The 27,103-nt window shown below is 38.9% G+C and overlaps 3 protein-coding genes across 7 annotated transcripts in view; 2 read left to right on the top strand and 1 right to left on the bottom strand.

Moving 5' to 3' along the window:
* The window catches only part of LOC117295353 (C-myc promoter-binding protein-like), a 62,322-nt gene extending 52,329 nt beyond the window's left edge, over positions 1 to 9,993 (bottom strand). For 2 of the 3 annotated variants that reach the window (XM_033777948.1, XM_033777950.1), the window contains exon 1: positions 9,760 to 9,992. The gene's annotated coding sequence lies outside the window, so the exon portion shown is untranslated. Of the gene's footprint in view, positions 1 to 9,759 lie in introns of all 3 variants that reach the window. The other variant, XM_033777949.1, reaches the window with a different exon arrangement.
* A 1,037-nt stretch (positions 9,994 to 11,030) lies between these two features.
* LOC117296191 (40S ribosomal protein S15-like) lies at positions 11,031 to 26,314 on the top strand. The gene is made up of 4 exons (XM_033779085.1): positions 11,031 to 11,130; positions 12,640 to 12,734; positions 25,458 to 25,692; positions 26,050 to 26,314. Exons 1-4 carry the CDS (start codon positions 11,128 to 11,130, stop codon positions 26,161 to 26,163), a joined length of 447 nt encoding a protein of 148 aa, XP_033634976.1. The 5' UTR covers positions 11,031 to 11,127; the 3' UTR covers positions 26,164 to 26,314.
* On the top strand, positions 13,406 to 22,096 carry LOC117296190 (zinc finger BED domain-containing protein 1-like). 3 transcript variants are annotated; one of them, XM_033779082.1, is made up of 8 exons: positions 13,406 to 14,691; positions 15,387 to 15,683; positions 16,013 to 16,387; positions 16,695 to 17,072; positions 17,427 to 17,792; positions 18,451 to 18,816; positions 19,127 to 19,489; positions 19,963 to 22,096. In XM_033779082.1, exons 1-8 carry the CDS (start codon positions 14,485 to 14,487, stop codon positions 21,529 to 21,531), a joined length of 3,921 nt encoding a protein of 1,306 aa, XP_033634973.1. In that variant the 5' UTR covers positions 13,406 to 14,484; the 3' UTR covers positions 21,532 to 22,096. The 3 variants fall into 3 exon arrangements, with proteins under 3 accessions (XP_033634973.1, XP_033634974.1, XP_033634975.1); XM_033779083.1 differs by lacking the exon at positions 16,695 to 17,072 and having other exon boundaries at positions 13,407 to 14,691; XM_033779084.1 differs by lacking the exons at positions 16,695 to 17,072; positions 17,427 to 17,792 and having other exon boundaries at positions 13,408 to 14,691.
* Positions 26,315 to 27,103: the final 789 nt, after the last annotated feature.

The following is a 27,103-nucleotide window of genomic DNA, read 5'->3' as shown; positions in this document are numbered from 1 at the left end:
CTCCAGATTAACGTGCTGGCGCTCTACCAATACCAACTGAGCTTTCTAGCCCTATGTTGGCAGTATCTCTATTTTGCAATACAATGTATCTTTGTTCGGGAAATTCTAAAAACACACACGGCTTTCCACTGGTTCTATATCAACTAGAGTTAACAGTGGTCCGCTAACCAAATGCCAGTGAAACACATGAGGACCAGTCCAACTGGTCTGTCAATGTCTGACTATTTAAATAAAAAAGCAACCCTATTTCATTATAAATACAATGTGTACATGTCTGGTTGACTGCAGTGAGAAGACTGGACTAAGAAAATTACTAATGGGGCTAACCCTGGATAAGTAATATCATTTGGGCCAAAGGTCATGACGTATATGACAACGTGTACCAGTGCAATATTTCCTTTTAATTGCTTCAAATTTTTTCTTAGAAAGGTGACTCATCGGGAATTACCAGCTGGGTAGCAATGCTATTGTACTCCACTCCACGTGTGTCATCTATGGTCATACCAACGACACAATAGAAACTGCCTATAAATTATTAAGTCTACATTGTATTGTACTATGCCAGTGCTATACACATTTTGTACACATCACAGCAAGCAGTCAGTCAGCATTTAAGGATTGCATGAAGGGTGCTAAATTCATTGCAAGATTATTCAAATGCAAGTATGAGAAAAATATAGCCTAAACTACAGTGTACCAACAGGCCACATGTATGCACAGTGGTGCAAGGTTTTGAATTTTGTTTGAACTACATCATTCTGACTACAGCCCATAAAATTACATGATGCTTTATAGGGTAATGTACGAAGCACAGAATTCTGAGGTAAACAAAGCCATGATATGTGGCAAAGTTAGGGTGTAACAAAAACAAAGAGAGTCCAATTGACTGTAACATAGGCCCCCTATCATGTCAATAATTGAACATGCTCTGCACAGAAAACTCCTGAATAAAATGGATGAAGACAAAAATTGTATACAAAGTGTTAGTTTACCAAAGAAAAAATATACACCAAGGTACAAAAAATTGAAAGAAAACAAATAAATACCGGAGTTGTACATGTAAGCCTAAGTAAGTGCCCATATTTAACTTACGCCTTAAACATGCGATAACAAACCGTTTAGCCTCAACATCTGCAGTAAATGCTCCACATATTACAACAGTGTGTTTGTGTGTGTTTATGGCCAAATAAAGAACACTACCCGGTAATGAGAATGCATTGAAAGCAGTAAAGTACCTTTGAACACTGCAACAAATCCTTCACAGTAACTTCTCACTTTTCCAACTGCATGATCCACACTTGAACACACTCAGAAAAAAATGATATACATACAACATAACAAGTATAACCAACTTAGGTTTCATCCAGAGAGTGTCTTTAACACCAAATGCCTTTTGCTGATGAAATCCTGCAGGGTTAATTTCCCAGAGTCAAGAGTCCGACCAAGGGAAGATTGACCCCAGATGACCCCCGCAGCAGGTTGTTTTCTCTGTATTTGCCATCCTTTCTAGCTAGAATCCAATCATTGCGTTTGTGTGTTCTTCGCTTTAATCAACTGGCAATGAAGGGGCTTACTGAGCGACAGATTACGATAACCCTATCTGATCATTACCTTCATAGACCTACATTGTGTACTCCAGCAACTGTTCTCTTTGTCCATGCTCAACATGGATCACAACTTCAGGGACAAAAATTATGTACCTCATTTGGAGTGGAAAGGATTTTGTGACGCGCTAATAACCAGGGCCCAATTCCAAGGCACTGCTTACCGCACACTTCCGCGCTTACAGTACAGCCCATAAAACTATATACTGTACAGGGTGCCGTAAGCAAAGAATTCTGCGGTGAGCAATTTTATTTAAAATTGGACCCCAAAGAAAAAATGTTGTTTATGTTAGTATAATATACATTTCATGGTTAAAAAAGAAACATGTTTAGCGTTCTGCCTTTTTGAAAACAGGAAGGAGAAGGGCCTTTGGAGATTGTTTCATAATGTAAAAAGGTACACTGAAACACAATACTAAAGAAAAAGAAGAGCACATCGCTGAAGAAGGTGAATCTTTCCAAAAGATAAGCCTAGGACCTGTCCATGAAGTGACCACATGTTTATTTATGTTTATTTAAATATTGCAATTTACATGTGATTTACAAGCCTTGAACTTCCTTCATGAAGGGGCAAGTACTGTACTTAACATGCAAGAGGAAAACGTAAATAACTCGTGGGAATTTCCTTCAAAACCACCAAAGCAAAAACACTGGCACCCATGACACATGTGGGCCAAGGCTACTTATGTAGCTAGATAAGACCAATTTCAGAGCTGAGACCTTCAGCTTAGAATAGAACCCATAAAAGTTCCTTAAAAGAACAGTTTGACCTCCCAACGTTTCATACAGTCTGGTGATCATTTCAAATGACAAATGGTAGGAATCCATGCAAGTTCCTGCATTGATCTGTGAAGATGTGAAGAGGGACCTTTAAAACAAACACTCAACAACTGAACAACAACAAAATACTTGGGCTGTACGTACGTCATGAGGTCAATGACATAGCACTTAAATAACTATCCCAATGATTATTTCCATTGATTGGTTTCTTATTGAGGTTACTAATGGTCCCCAATGAGAAACCTATAGAGTATAAGCATCTTCCGAATAATCAAATTCACCAATTTACCATATTTATTTTTAGTACATTCTGATGTCATTTGCAAACCCTGGTACATGTTCTACTGGTCACTCATTTTATGTAAGTTTACTTCTCAAATTTGAAGGCTTTTATGCTTTTCTCATGAGGATAAAATTATCAATTTCAATGAAGCTCTTGAGTGACTGACGTACAGCACTCTCTGCCAAATTAAACCATTAGCCATGTTAGCAGCAGAAAGTGCATGACAGTACCCATGCACCCTATCTAACACTTTAAGAGAGAGTCCTTCTATGGAACTATTCCTAAGTTATGGATCACAGCAAGGCCATGTATATAATGCAGGCCCAAGTTGCTCATTTGAGACCAACCCTAACAGTCCGGAGTAAAAAAATGAATGCATAATTTACACTCTGCACGTGTTAGGAGCGCAATGTAAACATGCACCCAGGGTACATGGCCACGCCACTTCAACAACACATAGAGTCACCATTACAGGTATAGGTTCCTCCAGGGATTGCCTCTATGCATTTAATGCAAGGCTCCATCTCCGTTAAGATCCAAGAAGGACAAGATCTTGGCTGGAGTTTTAACCTCCAGGGTAAGGAAGCAGTGGGGGTACCTGTCAAGACGTGTTGTCTAGGAGCAGACCCCTCGTATGACGCTGTTTAAAGGCACTGGACTTTATTGGTAATTACACAAAATAACAGTTATCATAAAAACATACTTGGAAACAAGTGTTAAATGGAGAGCTGTTGATAGTATAAAACATTTTGAGAAACTACTCCCTCCGAGTCGGAAGTACCGTATAGCTTTTGAGAAAGAGGTAATTTATCACTCAAATAGAAAAAGAATTCAGGCCTGAAGCCTTTTTTATGCATCTGAAAGCTCATAAATTTGTGCAACAAGGGTGTTTTTTCTTTCAACATTTTCTTGTAACTTTGATGACCAAATGAGTCCAACTTATTTGTTATTTTACACACATATGTTGGAATATATACCAAGTGAGAATACTGGGTCTTTGACAAAAACCAAAGGTGTCCAGTGCCTTTAAATGTTTCACTGTTTTCTTTACGTGACAACATACTTCAGAATGCAATCTTATTCAATGCACACTACATATCTCACAATCATGCATGAGTGTGATCTATGTTCGTATGAACACGTCTGGCAATAACTTAATGCTTGAATGGTGATTTTAAAGTGACAAAGTAAACGTCATCCATCTTTTATTTTCAATAAAGTCAAACATATTGACGATCGTGTAAGTACTCAAATCAAGGTGTGCCTTGAACAATTCATACATGTGTAGGTGCAGTAAAGATAAGATTAAATAAACAAAACTTACAACTTGTAATAATTTACAACCAATTATGCTGATGTGTGTTTGCACACTAGAAAGGAAAATTATAAGACCAAATTTGTCAAGAATGTATGTGTTGTATCATGCATGCAAGCTAATGGACCCCTTTTTATACAACAAAAGTACCTGCACATTTTTGCAATTGAAGTGTTAGATTTATAAAGCCTGTCTAGATGTAACTTATTCATCGAAAAATCGTGCATGATTTATGAACCATTGGTGGCCATTTGCAATTAAACGGATGATAAATGAAATACCACTGGGGCCAACAAGTGCCAGGTTGATCTGCAAAGCTGAGGCCAGATACTTCATTCTTGAACGGGGAAAGGCAATTGTTCAATGTTTCAGTGAGTGAGGAAATTGTATTTGTACTAGACAGTTGGAAAACCAAGGCAAAAACTATGTAGGGACAACCGTATGGATTGCTTCTATGCATCAGTCCAGGGTCTACGGGTCTTTTGTAAACTTGTCACAGGCTAGATGGTAGGCCTAACCATGTATAGTTCACCGACTGTAACACAACTTAAACCTTTTAAATGCATTACACACAAGCAAGTGTTCAAGAGCTTTCCCCACTTCCTCTGGCTACAAACTCCAGAATAAAAGAATATTGAAATGTATAACAGACGGGAAGAAAGGAAGTAGGTCCGGTTGGGTCAGGAAGGAGGGAAACAAGATGGGTTGATGAATGACTAGGCTCAGAATTGTGAAGTCATAAGGCTTCCTTTGTGCTCCGGAAATTTATCAGCCTGGGAATTTCATTTTTGATCATCAAAAAAAATGTATATCGCAATAAGACACTTCTGTTGGAAAATTTCCAGGTCTACAAATATATTTTGAAGGGGCACTTTGCTACATGTACAAGTAGGCCAGTACAAGATGCAAAAGAGGCCATGCCTACGTGATTCCAAGCCTACATGTGTACATCATCATCTCATGAATAAAAAGTGAAACCCGATCATTAAATGTACTCAATGGTGTGCAATAACATCGACATGAATGTAATAGTGTGATCATAGAGCAGGGACAGATTGAACCCAAGTAAGGCCGTGTCCGAAACGGCGACTTCGGCTACAGCTACGGCTAGATCGCCCGCGTCTGCCTATTCTTCAACACTGGTAGACACGCTGATCTAGACGTAGCTGAAGTCGTCGTTTCGGACACGGCCTTACAGTGTGTGAAATACGTTTTCTTCCCTTAATCTTTTAGAATCTATCCTCATGGCTTTGCTGACTTTCATGAAACTCAGAAAAAACTTACCCCAGCGCACCACAGCCAAGAATGTCTGGTTGATGACTTTGAAACATGCTTTAGGGCAAGGATGAAAATGGTAGTACAGTGCGCTGAACAAATTCAGATACATTGTAGATTCAGGTGGAAGTACATGTTTTGCTCCACTCGCAAATTTGCAGTATTTTTAACCTTGCGAGGGTGTGTGAAAAAGTTTACATAAATGCAAAACACGTAAAGCTTACTAGCTTTTGTTCATGTTGTTTTTAATCATAAATGCAATCTTGCAAAAACAAAACTACAAACAGGCAGTTAATAGGCCTTTAAGAGAAAACTATCTAAGTGATGCAAGGAAATTCGCAGCACGGTAAAAAAAAACATTTGACAGTGATAATCTTATCAAAACAAGTCTCGTCTTCAACAGAATTGTTCACATACGCAGCTCCCTATGTATTCATTACACAGTGTGATATACTGATGTATTTTTATTCCAAGACATACACATAAATTGTAATTTAATTTTTTAGTGAAGTGATTTTGATGGCAGCTTCCAGGTGTCAATTTCACACAAAGACAGCCCAGCGAAGAATCTTAAAGGCTTACTTTTGAGAGAGACTCTCTTCAGTGTATGGTCAAAACATAAAACAAAACAATTGTGATGCGATCAAGCAAAATTAGTCAAAATGTGTATTTATTTACTATTATTATTTTTTTATAAATTAGATATTCTTAGTATTTGTTGACAAACAGGTTATTTATCATCATCAAATCCATGAAATAAAAAACACAAATGAAAGTTCAGGGCCACACATCACAATGACAAAACACCTGCTAGCATTTGTAGATAATTTTCCCTCAAACCCCACTGATGACACACAGGTCAGTCACTAATGGGTCAATGGTCAACACACTGGTAGTAGATGGTGGGCCTTGAAAAAATTGTTCCCATGGACATCCCAATGGTACGATAGAAAATGTGAGGGATACATCATCATCAATCAAATAAGCAGGTACTGTTTACATACAATACTGAGAAACTATCACCTGTGTACAATATCAACCTTTCATGCATAGCTAGTTGGCCTCCAACAACGAGGTTAGTTCAGATGGTTCAGTGACTGTAGAAATTAAATTCATAACTTTGATGGCTATCTACATTGGTACGTCCAAAGGTCTACCAATGTTAAAGGTCTCACCATACTGTGTAATTAATAACTTTACAGGTACTAGTTAGATATTGTTAATAGTTCTGTACAGTGAACCCTATGTACGTATTAACATGCTCAACGCTTTTAAATCACCATACTACACTTGAATGTTTACGAAAAACTTGTACATGTACCAGTTTGTAAAACTTTAAGAGTTTGTACAGTTAAGAGTTTGTACAGTAAAAAGTAACTTGTTTAAGCTATTTTTAAAGAATGCCTCAAACTTCCGAAACTTTTTTGTTCAGAAGGATGCATTTTTATGCCCAGGTGAATTTAAAAGCTTGTATAGTCCATGCCTGTACGATCAAGGGAATAGACAGAACTAGAAAATATTGTTTCGAAAGTTGGAGGGATCCATTATGACCACATGCCAAGCCAAGTCAACTCACTGCCACATCAAATAAAATGCTAATATCTATGTTTGTTGTAGGAAAGCATACAGGTGCACCATTTAAGGGCCAATCAGTATTATTTCTAAGTCTTTGTCCCCCATTCAAACATCTGTCTGTGTTGACACTACACTTCTCCACATGTATTGTTACTTTAGTGTTTAACTGCAGCCACTATGGTCAAAATACATTCAACTGCACCAGAACACGTGAATTAAATCCACCTTTGTTGGTTTAATTGATTAAAAAAGCTTTCAATCATCACCATCCCATCATGATTCAATACATTGGCTTGCTTGATGAATGGCTTAAGGCTACAATTGATGATTTTTTTTCTGCTTTAAATATTTACATGGAGGCTACAACCAAGCCTAATTTTTCATTCTTGTTGGCAAGGAAAGTCTTGTAAAGAAAAGGCACCTCTTTTTATGTAATGATTTAATATTATTTTAGTTTTAGTTTTTTTGGGGGGAAGGGCTTAGAAAGAAGACTCACTCCCAAATTGAAATAATGATGGTTGGATGTTTTAAACCATAAGTGTATTTTATCTGATGCACTATAGTATGCACTAATAACAAGTTTTTAATGTTCATACTGAGGTTTAAACTACATGTTTACCATAGATGTTCACACATGTCTGCAAAAAACATGTCCTCAGGCCGACATTCTCATCTTAATTAAATTTCATTTCTTTTTACATATCACCACAACCGTGATTAATTCCTTCCCCACTTCTTAAACATGCACTTAGTTTTACACTTGAAATTATCCTCAATTTATACCGTTTAACATTTAAAAGCTGAGGACACGCAGCAGTGGGAAAAAAATGCCTCCAGCAGCAGGGGGATCTCCTGGAATCTGATATCATATAAGATAAAACGTGCAATGAGATTCTTAGCTATCAAAATACCAGCCTCAAAAACTGGGCTAGTAGTAGTATTTTGAATAAAGCCGCACCACTAGCCCTGCAAATCTTAAAATCCCAGGGTAGCTGCAGAGTGTAAATTCAGCTCATATAGAGTTTTATATAAAAGAACTAGAGGGCGCACTAGTTATGCTTCTTGCACAAACGCGACGGGATCACAAGGAGACACAGTCACACGCGCGCGCCATTCTGTACGCGCATTTGAATATATGAAACACACGTTGGAGTTTGTGTTTATTGAATGCTACCTGATGATGTTTTGTCAACTTACAAAATGGCTGCACAAACACACGCTGTGCGATGCCAGTTTTGTCAACTAAGAAAATGGCCGCCTGCGCGCATGCCCAGGTCGCGTATATAGGCCAGTGCGCCCTCTAGTTCTTTTATATAACTCTATGATTCAGCTGGGCCTAATATGACCATGTACACTGTACTGTAGACTACATTTATAAGGACATTCATCAAACTTGTACAATAAAATATATTGAAAACGACATGACTCGGGAAAGTACTGAGTATACAGTGCTACATATCGGTGTACTATATGGGTAAAAAAACAAAAATTAATATTCTTTATCCCTGATGCAAATTTAACATCTATTAAAACATGTTTCTGGTCGACATAATTCAAACTGTGAATGTTTGATGGTGTAACCTTACTTTCCAAGTGTTCTTTTGGAAGTGTTAATTCTGCATTCAACCAATCTAGAGCTTTTATACTATTAAAACCCACATTTGAATTGATGCTTAATTTTAAAAGAAATAATATCCGCATTAATATCCAAAGGCAAAATGATTAAACTCGCAACATCTCGGGGCTGAAAGGGCTCATTTAAACACAATATGTGTTCTCTACCTACAAATGTTTTCATAGGAGAAATGACCAATTCAATTTCAAACAAAAAATTCTCCTGAGCAATACTGATTAATCAGAAATCATTATTCTCATTTATTATTGTGAAGCTTGCGCTAGCTTTGTTTGGACAATTATTTTATTATTACAAATAATCAAACTTTTTACTTCAACTTGAACTGAATGTTTTTTGTCAGACAAAACATTTCTTCCGTACTTTACAAAATACAAGACCGAGCTGCGCTTGCTATTTTTGATACGCGATATTGATGTATGAGCAATTTATCAATTTGTTGACAGCAATATGTCCCAATACTGGGATGTTTACATTCCTATACCTTGTGGACATCCGGCCGAAGTGGCACAAACTTTAAGCGAGAAATGTCAAGAAAACAAACACTCAAACAGTTTGAATCTCTAGTTCAGGTGTCATGATAATCAAAATGTCATGACCTTTACAGTTGGTGTGAATTTGGAGGAAGGTACTGTACTTGTGTAGGGCTAGGGGTGAGCCAACAAGCCAAGAAATTAATTATCGAACAAACTCAGCACAAAAATGAAATACACTGGAACACCACCAGTAAACATTACAGTTACACTTCAAGTCCACTATATTCTATGGGCACATTATTATTTACATCCCCATATTTTCACCAAATACTTAACAATTTGTACATCACACTCACAGACTATCCTATTTATAGACCAAATAAAAGTTGTAGTAGTAATAGTAGCTAGTAGGCCTAAATAAAAATTGCGTCATGATTAGTGTCGACTACTGACATCTTCATGGTGGGAATGCAAACAATACACAGCTTTCATTCATCTACATTTGTCTATTATCATTGCTACAAAATTGTGGGTGAATTTACACACAGCAAGCTTGAAGAATATATCCTCCACTAAAACGAAAAACTGCAGTTTATAAACCAGGTGTAAACATCACACAGACGACCATTATTTGTATTTGTAGGGTCCTTCGCCAAGACCAAGTGGGGGCCAACTCTTAATACAAACCAAATGGAGGCGGAGCGGCCCAACCAACGAACATGACCAACCAAGTCACGTTTTCAACCCTTCCGGGTTAACAAAACATTGCTTTCCCAACTAAAATTTACCACAGAAAATCACGTTTTTACGGGACTTACGTTCAAACTTTACTGCTTAGTTATGTCGTCTGTCCGTTGCTCTGTATAAAACTCAGGAACTCACTAGTGAAACATGTTTTGTCAACGCTATGTTTATCCACTGTCGCAACGTTAGTCCTCCATACTGATTGTGTCTTGTGACTGTGTTGTGCATATGTACGTGATGTGTTCAATGCGAAAAATGCATGCACAAAACACACGACACAATATTTAGCAGACGTTCCGTCCGTCCGTATTGATTATGCATACAACACAGTTGCATTGGAAATCAACGGGGCGCATCACACACACAAAACACGCCCAACATCAAAAGCCAACTTCAACGATTCAGCTAAATATTTGCATTTAAATTGAAGACAAAAAACAACATGTATAAATATTTCTGTAAATCTATTCATCCTTGAGAACATTTGAAGGAGAAAACAATTTAAAACAGTAGATTGAATGTTTAATTCTAAAAGTGATATCAATCCGCATTCTAACTGGTTATCGATTATCAATAGAGGTCGCTGTTCAGAGTTAACGGTAATGTCGTGCGTTTGTTATCTGTGGGATCATTGAATGGTCGTCTGCTAGTCAGTGTTTCAGAATCTTGTATGGCCGTGTCCGAAACGACGACTTCGGCTACAGCTACGTCTAGATCAGCGCGTCTACCAGTGTTGAAGAATAGGCAGACGCGCGCGATCTAGCCGTAGCTGTAGCCGAAGTCGCCGTTTCGGACACGGCCTAATAATAAACAATTTAACCTAAAGAAAGTATACTTATTTTGCTTTATACCCCAAAATTCGTAATTTTTCTCACAATGTAATATTTTTGACAGGTAATGCTATATTAAAAATAGGCGGAAAAAACATACCACACACAAATATACATCATGATTCAATTATTAAATGTTACAAGTCTTTTATACACTTAATAATAATAACAAATGAAATAATAACTTGTAATAAATGAAATAAGTATACACTTATTTTATATAACTCTCTTGACTTTATTATTGCACAATCGGGCAATCTTCTTTGAATTTAAACCTGAAATCTGAAAAATAGTTGTGACCATCCCATGTACCGCTCTGCTCTTGTTTTGGGGAGGGATGATGGCGCACGGCGCTCGCTCCTCTCTACTCATCTCTATTCGAAACGACTGGATTTGGCTAAGGCTAGCTAAGCTTGGACACACGGCTGTTTTGACAAGTGCTTTGCATACACGCTCAGGGATTAAGACGAAAGGACGGAGCCTGAAGCCGAATCCAAAGCCGAAACCGTGGTTTCGAAAAGGGCCAAAGGCCTCAAAACTCGAGGTTACGTTAAGGTTTCGAGAGGGCGCCCTTCAAATTGTCCTTTCGCTTTACACTGCTCATAATCCAAAATGGTAGGAAAAAGTGAACTCTTAAAATCTCTTTAAATCTCAATGTCTTGTTTACCATCTCAATTTAAAATGTATCACAATTTTACCGACAATTGTTTTTCTGTATGATCTGATAACCATTTTCAATTCGTATTGTTGCAGAAGAACGATATTTTACGTTGAATCTTGGTCACGAACGTTCATTTCTAACGTTTTGCATTATTGTGTTTAATGTAATGTACTGTGTACATATGGCGGTGGACATTTTTTAAGTCACGATGATGTTTTTTAATTTGTATGTATTGGCGCTGCCAACATAATTCCTCGTCAAATATTTCTACTGACGTTAGTAAAAAGAGAATTGTGAAATATCTTATTTTTTTCTTGGTCATTCAATGCGAGTTGACCACCATGCACGCATGCACCACACAGTTGAGTTAGGGCTTAGCCGCTTAGGCATGGTTATTGGTTGTGAGTGTTTCGTTTTTACTTTTAGTTAACCCAGGCCTAGCCCCATGCATTTTAGGGCCTAGTCCACTCACTCATGATTCAGTACCCTTTTGCCACGGTCGGCACTGTTGTAAACAGTACGTTGTTGTGTTGTGCCCTCTTGTCTAGGATTTATCTTCTGTAGTGTAACGCCGGTCTGCGTCTTAAAACTTGGACTTGGATTTTGGAGATCGAAGCCAAGAAGACTAAAACAACAACAAATAGCCCGACTGCCAAATGATTTTTTGTAGACACACGTTTCGGTTGAAAAATCAAGTGTTTTTCAAGAGTGAACTTTTTATTTTTATTTATTTGAAAATAAAATTTTATTTTAAAATAAAAATTAGGGCCTATCCTAAGGATATTAATTTTAACAACTTGCTCATTGTCACATTGAATAACAAGGTTTTGTTAGCTCCATTAACAAATGAAACAACAACTCGACATGCTCAATCAGCTGTAGTTGACCTGATCATAACCCCCCCGTCCTCGCAATGGTCTGAAGGGTGGAGGGCTACCTTCATCTTAATTAAATGATTGCTACAATTGAGATGGTTCCAGACTGATTTAATCAAAGGAGGTGCCATACACTGCATGTCTATAGTCAACAATTAAAGACACTGGACTCAATTGCTAAAACGTCTCACCTGGTATATCTCAACATGTGCATGAAGTAACAAACCTGTGCAAACTTAAACTCAATTTGTAGTCGAAGTTGCGAGTTAATAATAGAAGAAAAAACAACCTTGTCATACGAAGTTGTGTGCTTTCAGATGTTTGTTTTCAAGACCTCAAATTCTTAATCTGAGGTCTCGAAATCAAATTCGTGGAAAATTACTTCTTTCTCGAAGACTACATCACTTCAGAGGGAGCCTTTTCTCTCAATGTTTTATACTATCAACAGCTCCCCATTACTAGTAACCAAGTAAGGTTTTTTTGTAAATAAATATTTTGAGTAATTACCAATATTGTCCACTGCCTTTAAGGGATAGGGAATGTTGTGAATTTTGATGATGGAGATTGACTCATTTGTCATATTCTTAGGCTGACGCTGCATCAGGAGAGGTTAAGAAGAAGCGTACCTTCAGGAAGTACACCTACAGAGGTGTGGACTTGGAGCAGCTTCTGGACATGTCCAAGTAAGTAAACAAATTTGCTTCTCGGGACTACTCCCTCCCCCTCCCCCTCCCCCTCCCCCTCCCCCCTCCCCCAAAAAGGGGAAACATTCTGTATCATGCCACAACTTTTTCATTCGATTCGATAAAAAGTGGTGGCGAGATATGGTAGGTTAAACCCCCAACCCCCCCTTCCGAAAAAAAACCCCAAAACATGTATTTAATACTCTAATGCAACTCGGTAAATTATGAAAGACTAGTGTGACTAGTTGATAAATTTTGACTGTTGACTACTATGACTAGCTGTGAGCGCTGCGTTACAACTACGAGAGCAGTCGCGTCAACTACTTCAAATTTGTGAATAGTTGCCTCTTGACTGATTTGTCATTCACGGCTGATAAATCAACACACACTTTGCTGTAAGTGTGCACAACAGCGCAGGACAATACACACATGTCTTTCACTGTGTGATCGCCATCACACCATAGCACACAGTCCACATAACGTAGCTTGAAAGTGGTGGGCTCCGTACTCGGCGACCTTTTTGCGCAGGATCATCTATATTCACAAGTTATATTATGTATGGCTTTTGATTGTTCTGGAATTGTTCGTGTAGTATGAACACATTGTCAACGTGTTGCAGCTAAATTAGAGGTGCCGTACATGCATTATACAGTGTAGCTCTGTATTGTTTGTACATCACACATGTACATGTTCAATGTACATTTCACACTTAATTTATAATAAAATCTCTATTATGAAAAGGTGTTGTGTTCTTTCTTTCTCGGCCCACTTTGGCTTGCCAAATGCCTACTTGCTGTTTTTTAACGTATTTTTTATTAACTATACTACATCAATTCATCAGTGATCATCACAATCACATTTTTTTTCTTTGGTAGAAATAAAATTAAAAAGGAAATAAAAGTTAAGATAGTATAAATTATTTGCACATATTTGAAGAGTATCCCCCAAAGTTTTAGTGCATTTATTGCCACTTGCTTTCTTTGTTTCTCATCATATAGTAAATGGTATTATAACTTGGTCAGGGAGCACCGTCTACACGTATTTAGGCCTTAAATTTTGTTTCTGAAGAGGCACAGTAATTTACCTCTGGTAACTTTGCAAAGGGCCTGCATGCTTACCCATACACTTCCGAAAGCGGCAGAATTTTGCGAGTTGGTGTGAGAAGGTTGAAAGTCGGGGGAGACTAAGCTTATCGGAGACAGGACTGTTAAATAACTCGTACTTAATCACTTTTTAGGGGCTTTGAGCACAGAGCTTATAGAAGTTAAGAGGCTTTTTCAAGCTAAAATACTGCTTGGATTGCCTTGACCGTCAAGTCAATGAGGTGTTAACAAGAAAAGGGTAGGATTCGGGGGTGTCAGTCCATATTCTCCCTTGATGGTGGTCGCTTTTATCACATCAGAACTAGTGCGAAAAGCATCGTTTGGCTTTTCGACGATGGCCTAGATTACTTGAGGGAAAAGAAAGGGGCGGGTCCTCTTCATTGTGGAGTGTTGAGGTTTGATAACTAAGACGAGCTAAGAACGATGATAGCTTAGACAGTGATTGCTTGCCCGGAGATCATGCAGTCTGGTGATTTGGGAACTTTGATTGTCATTTGGGATATAGGAATGTGGAAAAGACTCCTTTTGAGCTCCTGAGGAGTAAGCGTTTACTGCCGAAGGAAGATGCAAGGAGTGACGTCTGGAACTTCTTTGGGTTCAAAACGGACTCAGACGACGAGTCGAAAATTTTGAACCACACCGAGGTTATGTGTGCTTTGTGTGAGACGCTGCTTACGTATAGCGGTAGTACAACCAGCTTAAGATGTCATCTTCGTGCGAGTCATCCTGGTGATTACCGCAAGGTCGAAGAAACTTCTTCTAATGCTCCATCCACGCCCTCTCGGTCAGATGTTGGTGCTCGTCCATCCAGATTGAGAAAAAGGGATACACCGTCTAATCAGTTTGAAACAGATGTGAGTATTTTTATATTCAGTCTGTGTGTGTGTGTGTGTGTGTAGGCAAGCATTGTCCGATCATTCAAGAAAGATTTGGCCAGACTCGGCATATTAACTCTAAACTTGGTTTGTGACTTGATCCCCTGGCAGCCTATTGTTTTGAGACCCCCTAGATCAAATGTAAATGTAATTGTGGCTAAAACTAAAGAAATGTATTTCTGATTGATTATTCAGGATCATCCAGGCATTTGTGTTTGTCAATACACCTTAGTTGTTTATATATTTATTTTTTTATATTTTGAATTTGGTTTGTGTTAAAGGAAGTTACATAATTGGTAACAAAACAAAATCGTGAAGATCACAGACTTACACCAAAATTACACGGTCTAATAATGATAGTAGAAATATTTCTGCCTGAAATGTCATATTTGATGAGAAATAAATAATTTAATGTTGCGTTTGGAGTTTATCGCTCAGTGAGCGTTTTATCCATATACATTTTTGTTCATCATTGTCATCCAAAATGTGTAATCGATTTTTCACTATTTTCTCGTGACCCAGATGGCCGATCGATCTCAAACTTCTACAGGTTTGTCAGCTAATGTATGTGGTTGATTACATGAAGTGCATACACTGCCAGCAACTGATTAGTTAGGAAAACCAATATCTGTAGTTTTCTTTAATTGTCTAAAACAAAATATTAATTTATTTAGTCAGATTTGTCTGAGGTGTTGGTAAAGATGAATGCTTTGGAGCTCCTGCTGAGTAAGCAATTACTGCCGAAGAAAGATGCAAAGAGTGACGTCTGGAACTTCTTTGGGTTCAAAACGGACCCAGATGACGAGTCAAAAATTCTGGACCACTCTAAAGTTGTGTGTGCTTTGTGTGAGACACTGCTTCCATTTAGCGGTAATACAACCAACTTAAGATCTCATCTTCAGACCAGACATGGCACTGGTCCATCGAAGCTGAGAAAAAGGAAAACACCATCAAGTCGGTCTAAAACAGAAGTGAGTATTTTGTATTAAGTCTGTGTGTGTGTGTGTGTGTGTGTGTGTCTGATAACTCATGAAAGACTTGGACGGATTTGGCATATCAACTCCAAACTTGGTTTGTGAACTGGTCTTGGTATCCCCGGTCAGCCTATTGGTTTGCATGGCCCCGAAATGACACGGTCATTGTGGTTAAATCTAAAGAAAAGTTGTCTGATTGTATATTTGAGAGATCGCTTTGACCCAGTCACTTTTGTTTGTTAAGACATCATACTTGTTTATACATATCTTAACATGTTTGAGGTAGTTTTTATTAGTTTTTCAAAACAAAATTTACATTTATTCAGTCAGATTTGTCAGTAAAGGTGTCAGTAAAGATGGATGCTTCTCCAGTATCAGAGCTCCTAAGGAGTAAGCATTTACTGTCAAAGAAAAAGCCAAAGAGTGACGTCTGGAACTTCTTTGGATTCAAAACGGACCCAGACGACGAGACGAAAGTTCTGAACCGCTGCGAAGTTGTGTGTGCTTTGTGTGAGATACTGCTTCCATATAGCGGTAATACAACCAACTTAAGATGTCATCTTATAACAAGACATCCTGGTGATTACACTGAGGTCCAAGGCACTCTTTCCAATGCTCCATCAACACCCTGCTCAGATGTTGGTGCTGGTCCATCAAAGTTGAGAGAAAGGAAAACACTATCAAGTCAGTCTAAAACAGATGTGAGTATTTTTATATTAATTCCGTGTGTGTGTGTGTGTGTTCAGGCAAGCACTGTCCGACAACTCAAGTAAGACTTGGTATATCAAATGTTTTAGAACTGGTCTTTGGATCCCTGGCATCCTATTGGTTTTTAGGGCCTCTTAATGAAATGACACTCATTGTGGCTAAAACCAAAGAAAAGTTGTCGTGACTGATTAAAGATCAATTTCATCCAGGCACTTATGTTTGTTAATACACCACATCTGTTTTTACCCGACTTGAATTTGTTTTTCAGTAATTTTCAAATCAAAATCTACATTTATTTAGTCAGATTTGTGTGAGGTTTCGGTAAAGATGGATGCTTTTCCAGTATCAGAGCTCCTGAGGAGTAAGCAATTGTTGCAGAGGAAAGGTGCAAAGAGTGACGTCTGGAACTTCTTTGGGTTCAAAATGGACCCAGATGACGAGTCGGAAATTCTGGACCACTCCAAAGTTATATGTGCTTTGTGTGAGAGACAACTTTGTTATAATGGTGTCAGTACAACCATGTTAAGAAACCATCTTAGGGTGAGACATCCTGGTGATTTCCTTAAGGTCCAAGACGCTCCTTCCAATGCTCCATCCACGCACTCCAACTCAGATGTTGGCGCTTTCCCATCCAGGTTGAAAACAAAGAAAACACCATCAAGTCAGTTAAAAACCGATGTGAGTATTTTCATTATAAGTCTGTGTGCGTGTGTGTGTGTGTGTGTGTGTGTGTGTGCATGTGTGTGCATGCAAGCATTGCCTGATAACTCAAAGACTTGGTCTGACGTGGCATATCAATACCAAACTTGGTTGAAGACTTGTCTTGGGATCCCCTGGCAGCCTTTTGTTTATAGACCCCAAGGTCAAATGTAAAGGTCAATGTGGCTAAAACTAAAGAAATGTAGGATGACCAAATTAATGTCGACCAGGCATTTGTGTTGGATAATACACCATACTTGTTAACATATTTATTTTGTATCTTTTGAAAATTGTTTTTGTTAATTCACCAAGACAACCATTTTTTTTTTCCAGTCAGATTTGTCTGAGGTGTCGGTAAAGGTGGATGCTTTTGAGCTCATGAGTAGTAAGCATTTACTGAAGAAGAAAAAGTCAAAGAGTGATGTCTGGAAATTCTTTGGGTTCAAAACTGACCCAGAAGACGAGACGAAAGTTCTGGACCACTCCAAAGTTATGTGTGCTTTGTGTGAGATACTACTTCCATTTAGCGGTAATACAACCAACTTAAGATGTCATCTTCAGGCGAGACATCCTAGTGATTATTGTGAGGTCCAAGATGCTTCTTCTAATGCTCCATCCACGCCATCCCGGACAGATGATGGCGCTGGTCCATCTAAGTTGGGAAAAACGAAAACACCATCAAGTCGGTCTAAAACAGATGTGAGTATTTTTATATTAAGTCTGTGTGTGTGTGAATTCAAGCGTTGTCCGATAACTCAAGAACGACTTGTCCACTCAGCATATCAATTCCAAACATGGTTTGTGAACTTGTCTATAGATTGTGCATGTCTCGCGCGTATCGGAACATGAAAGCACCTCGAATGAAGAATTTTATTTTTCATGAAATTATTTTTAACGACAAATCTGAACAACAAAAACACTTCTTACAGCTGGTATAAATTTGTATAAGCTTTTAAATCGAATACAAATGTAATTCATCAATATCATGTGTAAACAAAGGTTAAACTCTGGGATAAGGATTTTTTTTTGAAAACCCCTTATTCCAAATCTACGCATGAATGTGAAACTGCTAAAATCGGGTTTATACGTGGACACGCAACGGTCGACAGGGTCTACTCTTAGGCTAACGCGTGATGCAGTTTAAAGAGGAAGCTTGCCGCCCGCCTCTAGTCCAAACAATAATATTTTCAGCCTGCGAGAGGTGGGCACAAATTCTAAATTTTTTGCAACTAACCAGAAGCTGAGGTCGTGTTTAATTATCAGTTTTTCACCATACTTGATTTTGTTTATATATATTTTTTATGTTTTGAATTTCATGTGTTTGAACTTCCCTCCCAAAAAATCTTTATTTTTTCAGTCAGATTTGTCTGAGGTGTCGGTAGAGATGGATGCTTTGGAGTTCTTGAGGAGTAAGCATTTACTGCCTGACAAAGATGAAAAAAGTGACATCAGGAACTTCTTCTGGTTCAAAACAGACCCAGACGATGAGTCAAAAATTCTGAACCACTCCAAAGTTATGTGTGCTTTATGTGAGAGACTGGTTCCATTTAGCGGTAGTACAACCAACTTAAAAGGCCATCTTCAGTCAAGACATCCTGGTGATTACCGTAGGATCAAAGACACTTCTTCTATTGCGCAATCCACGCCCTCTTGCCCAGATGTTGGCGCTCATCCATCAAAGATGAGAAAAAGGAAATTGCCATCAAGTCAGTCTAAAACAGATGTGAGTATTTTAACATTATGTCCGTGTGTGCGTGCATGCAAACATTGTCAAATAACTCCCAAGACTTGGCCGGACTTGGCATTTCAATTCCAAACTTGGTTAAAGACTTGTATTTGGATTCCTGGCAGCCTGTTGTTTCTAGCCCCACCCCCTCCCCCTAGGTCAAATGTAAATGTCATTGTGGCTTAAACTAAAGAACTGTTTGATGAATCAAGATGTGTTTGTTAATACGCCCTACGTGTTAATGGTTTTATTTTTTGAATTTGGGTTTTGTTATTTTCCCAAAACAATTGTTTTTTTCTTTTTCCAGTCAGATTTGTCTGAGGTGTCGGTGAACATGGATGCTTTGGAGCTCCTGAGGAGTAAGCATTTACTGTCGAAGAAAAAGCCAAAGAGTGACGTCTGGAACTTCTTTGGGTTCAAAACGGACCCGGACGACGAGACAAAAATTCTGGACCACTCCGAAGTTATGTGTGCTTTGTGTGAGATACTGCTTCCATATAGCGGTAATACAACCAACTTAAGATATCATCTTAAAGCAAGACATCCTGGTGAATACTCTGAGGTCCAAGGCACTGTTTCCCATGCTCCATCAATGCCCTGCTCAGATGTTGGCGCTGGTCCATCAAAGTTGAGAGAAAGGAAAACACCATCGAGTCAGTCTAAAACAGATGTGAGTATTTTTATATTAAGTCTGTGTGTGTGTGGGTGTGTATGCCAGCAGTGTTCTATAACTCAAGAAAGACTGGGCCAAAGTTGGCATACCAACTCCCAACTTGGTTGTGAACTGGTCTTTGGATCCCCTGGCAGTCTTTTTTTAGACCCCCCAGGTGAAATGTAGAGATTATTTTTGGCTATAAGCTAAAGAGATGTTGTCCAATTGAATATTCAGGATGACCAGGATCAATATAATCCAGGCATTTACCATACTTCATGTATATATATGTTTTAATTCGGTTTTTATTCATTTCCCTAAACAAAATCTATGTTTATGTACATTCATGATAATTTCCATTTTGTTTAATGATTACCTTCGGTTGTGACATGGGCTATACAATTAAAAGAAATTATTAATTAGTATTACATTACTGTTGATAATTTCCTTTTTTTCTTTTTTAATTCCATTGATTTTGTTATCTTTGACAGAGTTTTGTCATTGAAGAAGATCAATATGAGGCTGGCAGCACCAAGGCTAAAGAGCTTACCAAGGCAGTGGCTTACCACTTGGCACGGGATATGAAGCCAATTTACACTGTCATGGAGTCGGGCTTTGTACAAATGCTCAAGACATTTGACAGTCGGTACGTCTTGCCATCTCGGAAAGAATTCTCTACAACAATCATTCCAGATATGTACAAGGAGCTGTGTTCTACCACCGTCCGCCCATTTACAGAGTCTGCAGAGGCGTATGCAATGACGACAGATTTGTGGATGGCTCGGAACATGACAAAGTTTCTTGGCATCACTTTCCATGCTATAGATGATGACTGGGATTTAAAAACCTACACCATCGGAAACATGGAGTGCCCCCCTCCCCACAGTGCTGACCAGATTGCTTCAAGCCTGAAGAGCATCCTCAAAGAATGGAACCTGACAGAATCCCGCTTGTCGACGGTTACAACAGACAAAACGCCCAGTATGGTAAAAGCTGTCAATGATCTTGGATGGGGACATCTTCCTTGCTTTGGGCATTTCCTTAATTCTGTAGTAAAAGCTGGACTCGAAACCAACCAGGTATATACTACATTGACCAGATGCTCGAAGTTGGTGGATATGGTACGCAAGAGTTCCAATGCCAGCCTGCTACTAACTAAAAAGCAGAAGATGCTTGATCTGCCTCAGAACGAGCTTATCCAAGCTGTCGAGACGAGATGGAATTCAACCCTGAATATGCTCACCCGCTTTGTAGAGCAACAGCAGGCCATATGTGCCATGCTCCTTGAACTCGAGCATCATGAACTCATGCCATCCTCTCTGGAACTCAAAACTGTCGAGCAACTCGTCACTCTTCTAAAGCCCATGAAAGATATGATTGAATTCTTGAGTGGATCAGATGTCACCATTTCTGGGTTGTTTCCCTGTCTATATTGCCTAGAGAAAAATCTCTTGAAGAATGAGGCTGACACATGGGCATTAGGTTTTGTGAAGCGGGCAATGGCTGAAAAACTGGGTGAGGTCTACAAGGATCGGTACGTGGAGGAAAGACTACATCTTTGCAGCTTCCTTGACCCCCGGCTCAAGACGATGCCATTTGTTGAAGATCGCAGCATTGTTGAAGGGGTGCACGAGTTGGTGTCACTAACCTTAACGAAGATGGCAGAAGCATTGCCCTTTGACTCCCCAGACCAGCAGGGGGATGATGATGTCTCGGAAGCCCCATCAAAGACATCTAGAATCACGTCTTTATTCGGTGACATGTACAGCAGCATAGTGACACAGATGAACCCGGAGGCTATGGCTAAGGACGAGGTGTTGCGGTACATCAGAGAGCCATCGCTGACCCTTGAAGAGGACCCGTTAAAATGGTGGAAGATGAATGAACACAGGTTCAAATTACTGGCAAGGGCAGCCCGGGAATATCTCTGCATCCCTGTCACGAGCGTGCCGACTGAGAGGCTGTTCAGCACTGCTGGAGATATTGTTAGTTCAAAGCGGGCTTGCCTGAAACCCAGCCATGTCGACCACCTCACCTTCCTCCATGATAACTTGGAGTGATAATTGCAGCATGCAGGGACACAGTCACCTCTTGTTAGAAAGATCGCTGGGACTGGCGAAATTGTCTCTTGAAAGTTGGAACGTTGTTTTGAGAGGACTGCTCTTTATAACAAGGGTTTTAGTATATAGGACCGTTAATCACACACACAAAAACTTGTAAATAAAACACACGAAAAAGGATGATTTACAGTTCTCGACTACATATTTTAGAATCGGGGAGAAATTGTGGAGTTTGAAATGTAAATTTTAATGCGTTTCAGAAGAACTTCCCTTGGTAGCTTTTTCTGGATCTGCCGATTCCTAATAGCAAACATAAACTGAGGGTACAACATTATTAACATTAAAATATAACATCATTAGAACTGTCTGTTCGACTGAAGTTGTTGGATGATAACCAGTTTAATTAAATCCCTTGCATGACCATTGTCTATCATTTGACCTACTTTGTACTATAAGCTTCCTGCATACTGATCATTTAATCTCTGCTTTCACTTCTTGTATACATGTAGTTAAATTGTGACAAGTTATAAAAGAGTGTTCATTAAATATAGTTGTTGAGTTCAGATTTCCTTTTGTCAAATTGAATTTGCTTAATGTTTTGTTAGATGCATGTTACTTTCAGTTACACCCTTCTATCTGTAGTACAGACTACAGTTAATTCTGAAGCTTCTCAAGTTTTATTATTGTTGTCATACATGTATAGTGCTGATAGTGAAACCAAGGATGCCTCATAAGTGAACTTCATCACTGTATCTCTGTAGCCTGAGTAAACTGCGGAACGGGGTGCTGGCTTTATCAACCAACATCAGGGTTAGGGTTATCTTCCACAACGAGCGTTTTATTTATTTATAAGACTCGCTGTTTAATGTCCCATCAGAAGGACAAAGTAATTATTGGTCCAAGCATCTTGCTCAAGGATGCAAGTGTCATGACCGGAACTCGAACTCACACTCTGATGATCAGAAACCACCAGAACTTTAATATGTGACCTGCTCTGTGAAAATGAGTCAGATGTTGGCAATTTAAAAAATCGAGTTATATGCATGGCTGGATTCTGGAAAGAACACAACAGCAGCAGTTATTTGGTATATGTCTAAGCTTTGGGGTGTGTCGTGTTGCTGAATTACTCCCATTTTAAGTTAGGCAGTATACCATTTTTTTTTTAAATTTAAAAAAATCATACTCATTTCCCGCAAAAAGATACAAACTAGACTATCAAGTATGAATTGTTGTATAAATCAGCTTTAGGCCCTATTGCCTAAAAATAGGTGTTCTAAAGGTTTACCATGCAAACATAAATAAAAAGTGTAGGTCACATGGTGTTCTTAACTAGGCCTTGGCGAATAATTAGAACTCGTCAATTCACAATACCCCAAAAGGGGGGGGGGGGGGGGCAAGGAGTATAGACATAAATTATAAATAAATGATGGTGCTGTCCAATTCAGTGACATTATGAGACGGTTGACTTGATACCATAGGTTTGCTAAAATGAAATGTCAAACATGAAATGTTTGCAAGGTGTACGGGTGGGGCACCATGTCAGTTTAATATATCGTGCATCTAACGGTCTTCTTAACGGTCTTCTTAAAGATAGTGTTTTGTTCAGGTCTAACGGAAGTTTGAGCAGAGTATTTTAACATAATTTATTTCAAAAACTAGTTTTCAACTGTGGAAGGTTTTAGTTTCGAAAAGGTTGGTTGTGAAAGTGCTCGATTTCGTCTGCTAAAAATAAGAATATTTGAGAAGCCAGCAGTGAATAGGTCTGGGACTTAATAAGCCGAGTGCAGCAGGTTGGCCAACACCGGTTGGTTAGCCAGTGGGGGTGTGCACGGTTGGGACGTTCTTGACCTCGTCTGCACCTTCGAGCTTAAGGTGACAAGTCAGCAGTCCCTGGACGAACTCCTCACATGATCTTGATCCGGCCTCAGCTCCTTCAGGAACCCCTTGGATTACAATGTCGTTACGCGGCTTCGGTTCTGGATGTTATCGATCTTGTCTTTAAGGTTTCTGATGATCCGTAAGCTGTAGTCTGTGTTTTTGGATGATCAGTGATTTGATGAAGTCGTGGGTTTCTTGGACAAACGTCATGGAGGTTTTCAGATTAGCAATATCTGAGGAATTCTGTATGTGGACCTGCTGATATTTCAGCTCTTGAGAGCTCAGTCAGGCCTCTATGTTGCCAATAGACATCAAGATCTAGTCCAGCTTGCCGCCAATAGTTGACAGCTTTCCACTGCAATAACATGCGAGAACACAGTCGCCATCTTGTTCGATGTCACTCGGGCTCATGAGATCTATTTTTTTCAAGCTCTGTTTTCGACGAGTTGAAATTGTTTTCCATGATCCGTTGTTTTCTGACTTGGTACGAAGTACATGTATTTTCAGTCTGTCTGTTAACAGAAGTGTTTTCTACTGAATCTTGGCGTAATATCCCAACATGGGACTTTGCCGAGTAGAGAAGTAGAAATAGAAGTAGCTGTGGCAATACATGTATTTGTTTCAAAAAGGCGCAAAAATGATTGAAGTTGAGAGAGCGCAGAAGTTACACGTCTTACTCGTCACGCATCTTTTAAAAAAATTAGAGAGTTTGATATGATCCGATAAATTGATCCATAATGAAGGGGCAGCAGAAGTATTTATATGATCTTTCACACCATTCAAAATGATATGGTCTTACCTGCATTTAGTCCCAGAGTTATGTATAAAATGTTAAAAAATTGCACAAAATTCCAATAAATTACACATAAAATACACTTATACTATATTACAAAGGCATTGATAAAGCGCTCTTACAAAAAAATGTATCACAATGCTTTACACAGAAAGAAAGCCCACAAAAAATAAAAATACAACAAGATAAAAGAGTCATATAAATAGGTTTTGAGAGCTTTTCTGAAGGCTGCTGATAAAGATGAATGCGTACACTGTAGGGTAATCGGTCCTGCAGCAGTAAACCCTGGTCACCAGATGAAGTGCAAGTATTTTATGGGGGATGATCAGAACTCTGTTAGCTTGGCCAGATCGCAGACCTTTTCTAGACGTAACACAGATACACTGTACATGTACGTGATTTCTTTGAGATAAAGCAGAGCATTATCTGTGCCGGTGAAACATTTTAAAACAATTAGGAGAAGTTTGATGGATGCAGTTTGCAATACAGAGCCAATGAAGTTCACGGATTAGCGGGGAGACATGGTCATATTTCTTGGCCTGGAAAATGAGCTTTGCGGCCCGGTTGTGTAGACGTTGAAGTCGATAAGTGTCTTTGGAGGAATGACTCGCAAGCAGAAAGTTGGCATAGTCCAGCCTTGATGTGACAATTGCTCATATTGCGTCCTGACAGGCAGATTGAGTGAGGAAAGATCTAATGCGAAGGTGAACATTGACGGCATGGGATATAGAAGAAACCTGGTTTGACATGCGCATTGATTGGTCAAAGACAACACCAAGGTTCCTTGTTGTTGAAGCCGAAAGAATTACTTCAGAGTTGTGTTCTTGAGCAAGATACATTACTATAATTGCTTCTCTTGACCGAGGGGTGTAAATGGGTACATGTGTACATGCAAGGGTATATTGCAAGGTTGATATTGTGTATGAAAAAGCCACAAGCGCCTTACAGGCAGCTCAGGGCAGTATACTCCCAAGGGAGCTGAGAAACATTAAAGGGATGTTCATGGCCATATGACTATGACCAGGTCACTGATTTAAAACGCATTGATACGGTTATTGTGAAATACGCTATAAGAATCTGTTATTATTATTATCATTATTATTTTTATGTTAGTGTCGGCCCACTGTTGGAGACAGTCTAATTCGTTTTGCAAACCAATAGCATTCTCAGAATTTTTAAAAGACTGGTTAAGGGTCATATCATCAATTTAGCTTTAAATTTACAAATTGTTTTTTTCTCTCGCCCCATTGCATAGTGAGCAGCTGATGGAACTTCTGTGCTGCCGTCCACGCCGTAAGTTCAACCGCGGCCTGAAACGCAAGCCCATGGCTTTGATCAAGAAGCTGCGCAAGGCCAAGAAGGAGGCTCCCCCCATGGAGAAGCCCGAGGTGGTCAAGACTCACTTGAGGAACATGATCATTGTGCCCGAGATGGTCGGCAGCATCGTTGGTGTTTACCAAGGAAAGACCTTCAACCAGGTTGAGGTCAAGGTAAGATGACCTGTGGTTTATTTTGTTGTGCAACCAACCAGGCAATGACGATATGATATTGAGGACATCGTTGCAGTATCGATGTTGGTTTTGAAAAAAATTGTCATATTGATGATATTTACCCGACGTTATATCACCAGTCGAGAAACATCTTAAAACATTTTGGTTCTTGTAACCTCAGTCTTTGTCTTCTTGTCTTTTTCTGTGAAGTGCTTTGATCTTTTTGTTATGGCGCTATATAAATTACCTTTCATAATTATACGTTAATTCGTATAAGCTTTTTTTATCGATTTTGATTCTAAAAAACACCATATCAATCAATTAATTTCGCAAATTTTTTTTCTCTCCCTCTCACAGCCCGACATGATCGGCCACTACCTGGGCGAGTTCAGTATCACCTACAAGCCAGTCAAGCACGGTCGCCCCGGTATCGGTGCTACCCACTCCTCAAGATTCATCCCTCTCAAATAGATCGTCCATAGACCACTGGCAGAGACCATGGGAAGGGCAGGGGGTGTTTTAGTGTGGGACCTTGTGTAATTAATGATGATGACGATGATGATGATGGGAGGAAAAAAAGTTAAATAAAACTAGGCTGGGGATGCCTTAAAGTGAGAAGTAATTGTGTTCTTGGATAGTTTATTTCTGTGTCTTTTTGTGTGTAGTTATAAAATAAGAGAAAGTGTAGAACTATTTCTTCAGCGGTAATATTTATCAGTTGCGCCATGAACTGATGTATGGGTTGAAAATCACACGAATTAAAATGTTTAGTTTTGTACATAATTGATATATCCATTGCTCTAAACATTTTCAATATTTTCAGGACCTAACATGAAATAGTTTTGAAACTACTTATCATGACTGACATATCACTAGGTTTGCCATTCTAGTGCATTTTCACAAAGGGATGTATCGCATTGAAATACATAACGCTGGTACGGTGCAATACGGACGTGATCCAACATAAAAATATGTTAACTCTGTTGACCCTGGGCAAGAAAAACACATACTGGTACACAAATTGTTCAATCTGTTAATAGTCTCTTTAATACTCAACATATCACACAGTTTATTCAGTAACGATGTAGTTATTGCAAAAATTGTTTACTAAATGATCTAATTAACAAGTTCTGAAATGTATCATGCCTTTTGAAAGTACATGTAGTAAGACCAAGGCCCAATTTCATACAGCATTAAAAGTAGCTAAGCACAAAATAATTTTGCTTACCAGACTAAGGTTACCAGCCAAAATTTATGTCAATTGTACTCCCCCTTTTACTGGTAGCCTGCTTATTTTCACTTAATGTATGAAACTTGGCCAATGAAATTATGACAAGGGATGTATTTCAGAACAAAATTCATTCCATTTTCTGTGGCATGCTGGACTCGTGGAAACAAGACGTAAAGAATC

Source organism: Asterias rubens, chromosome 10 (genome assembly GCF_902459465.1).
Source record: "Asterias rubens chromosome 10, eAstRub1.3, whole genome shotgun sequence".
Taxonomy (NCBI): Eukaryota; Metazoa; Echinodermata; class Asteroidea; order Forcipulatida; family Asteriidae; genus Asterias; species Asterias rubens.
The sequence above is the reverse complement of the archived record's forward strand: the minus strand, read 5'-3'. Positions and strand labels throughout refer to the sequence as shown.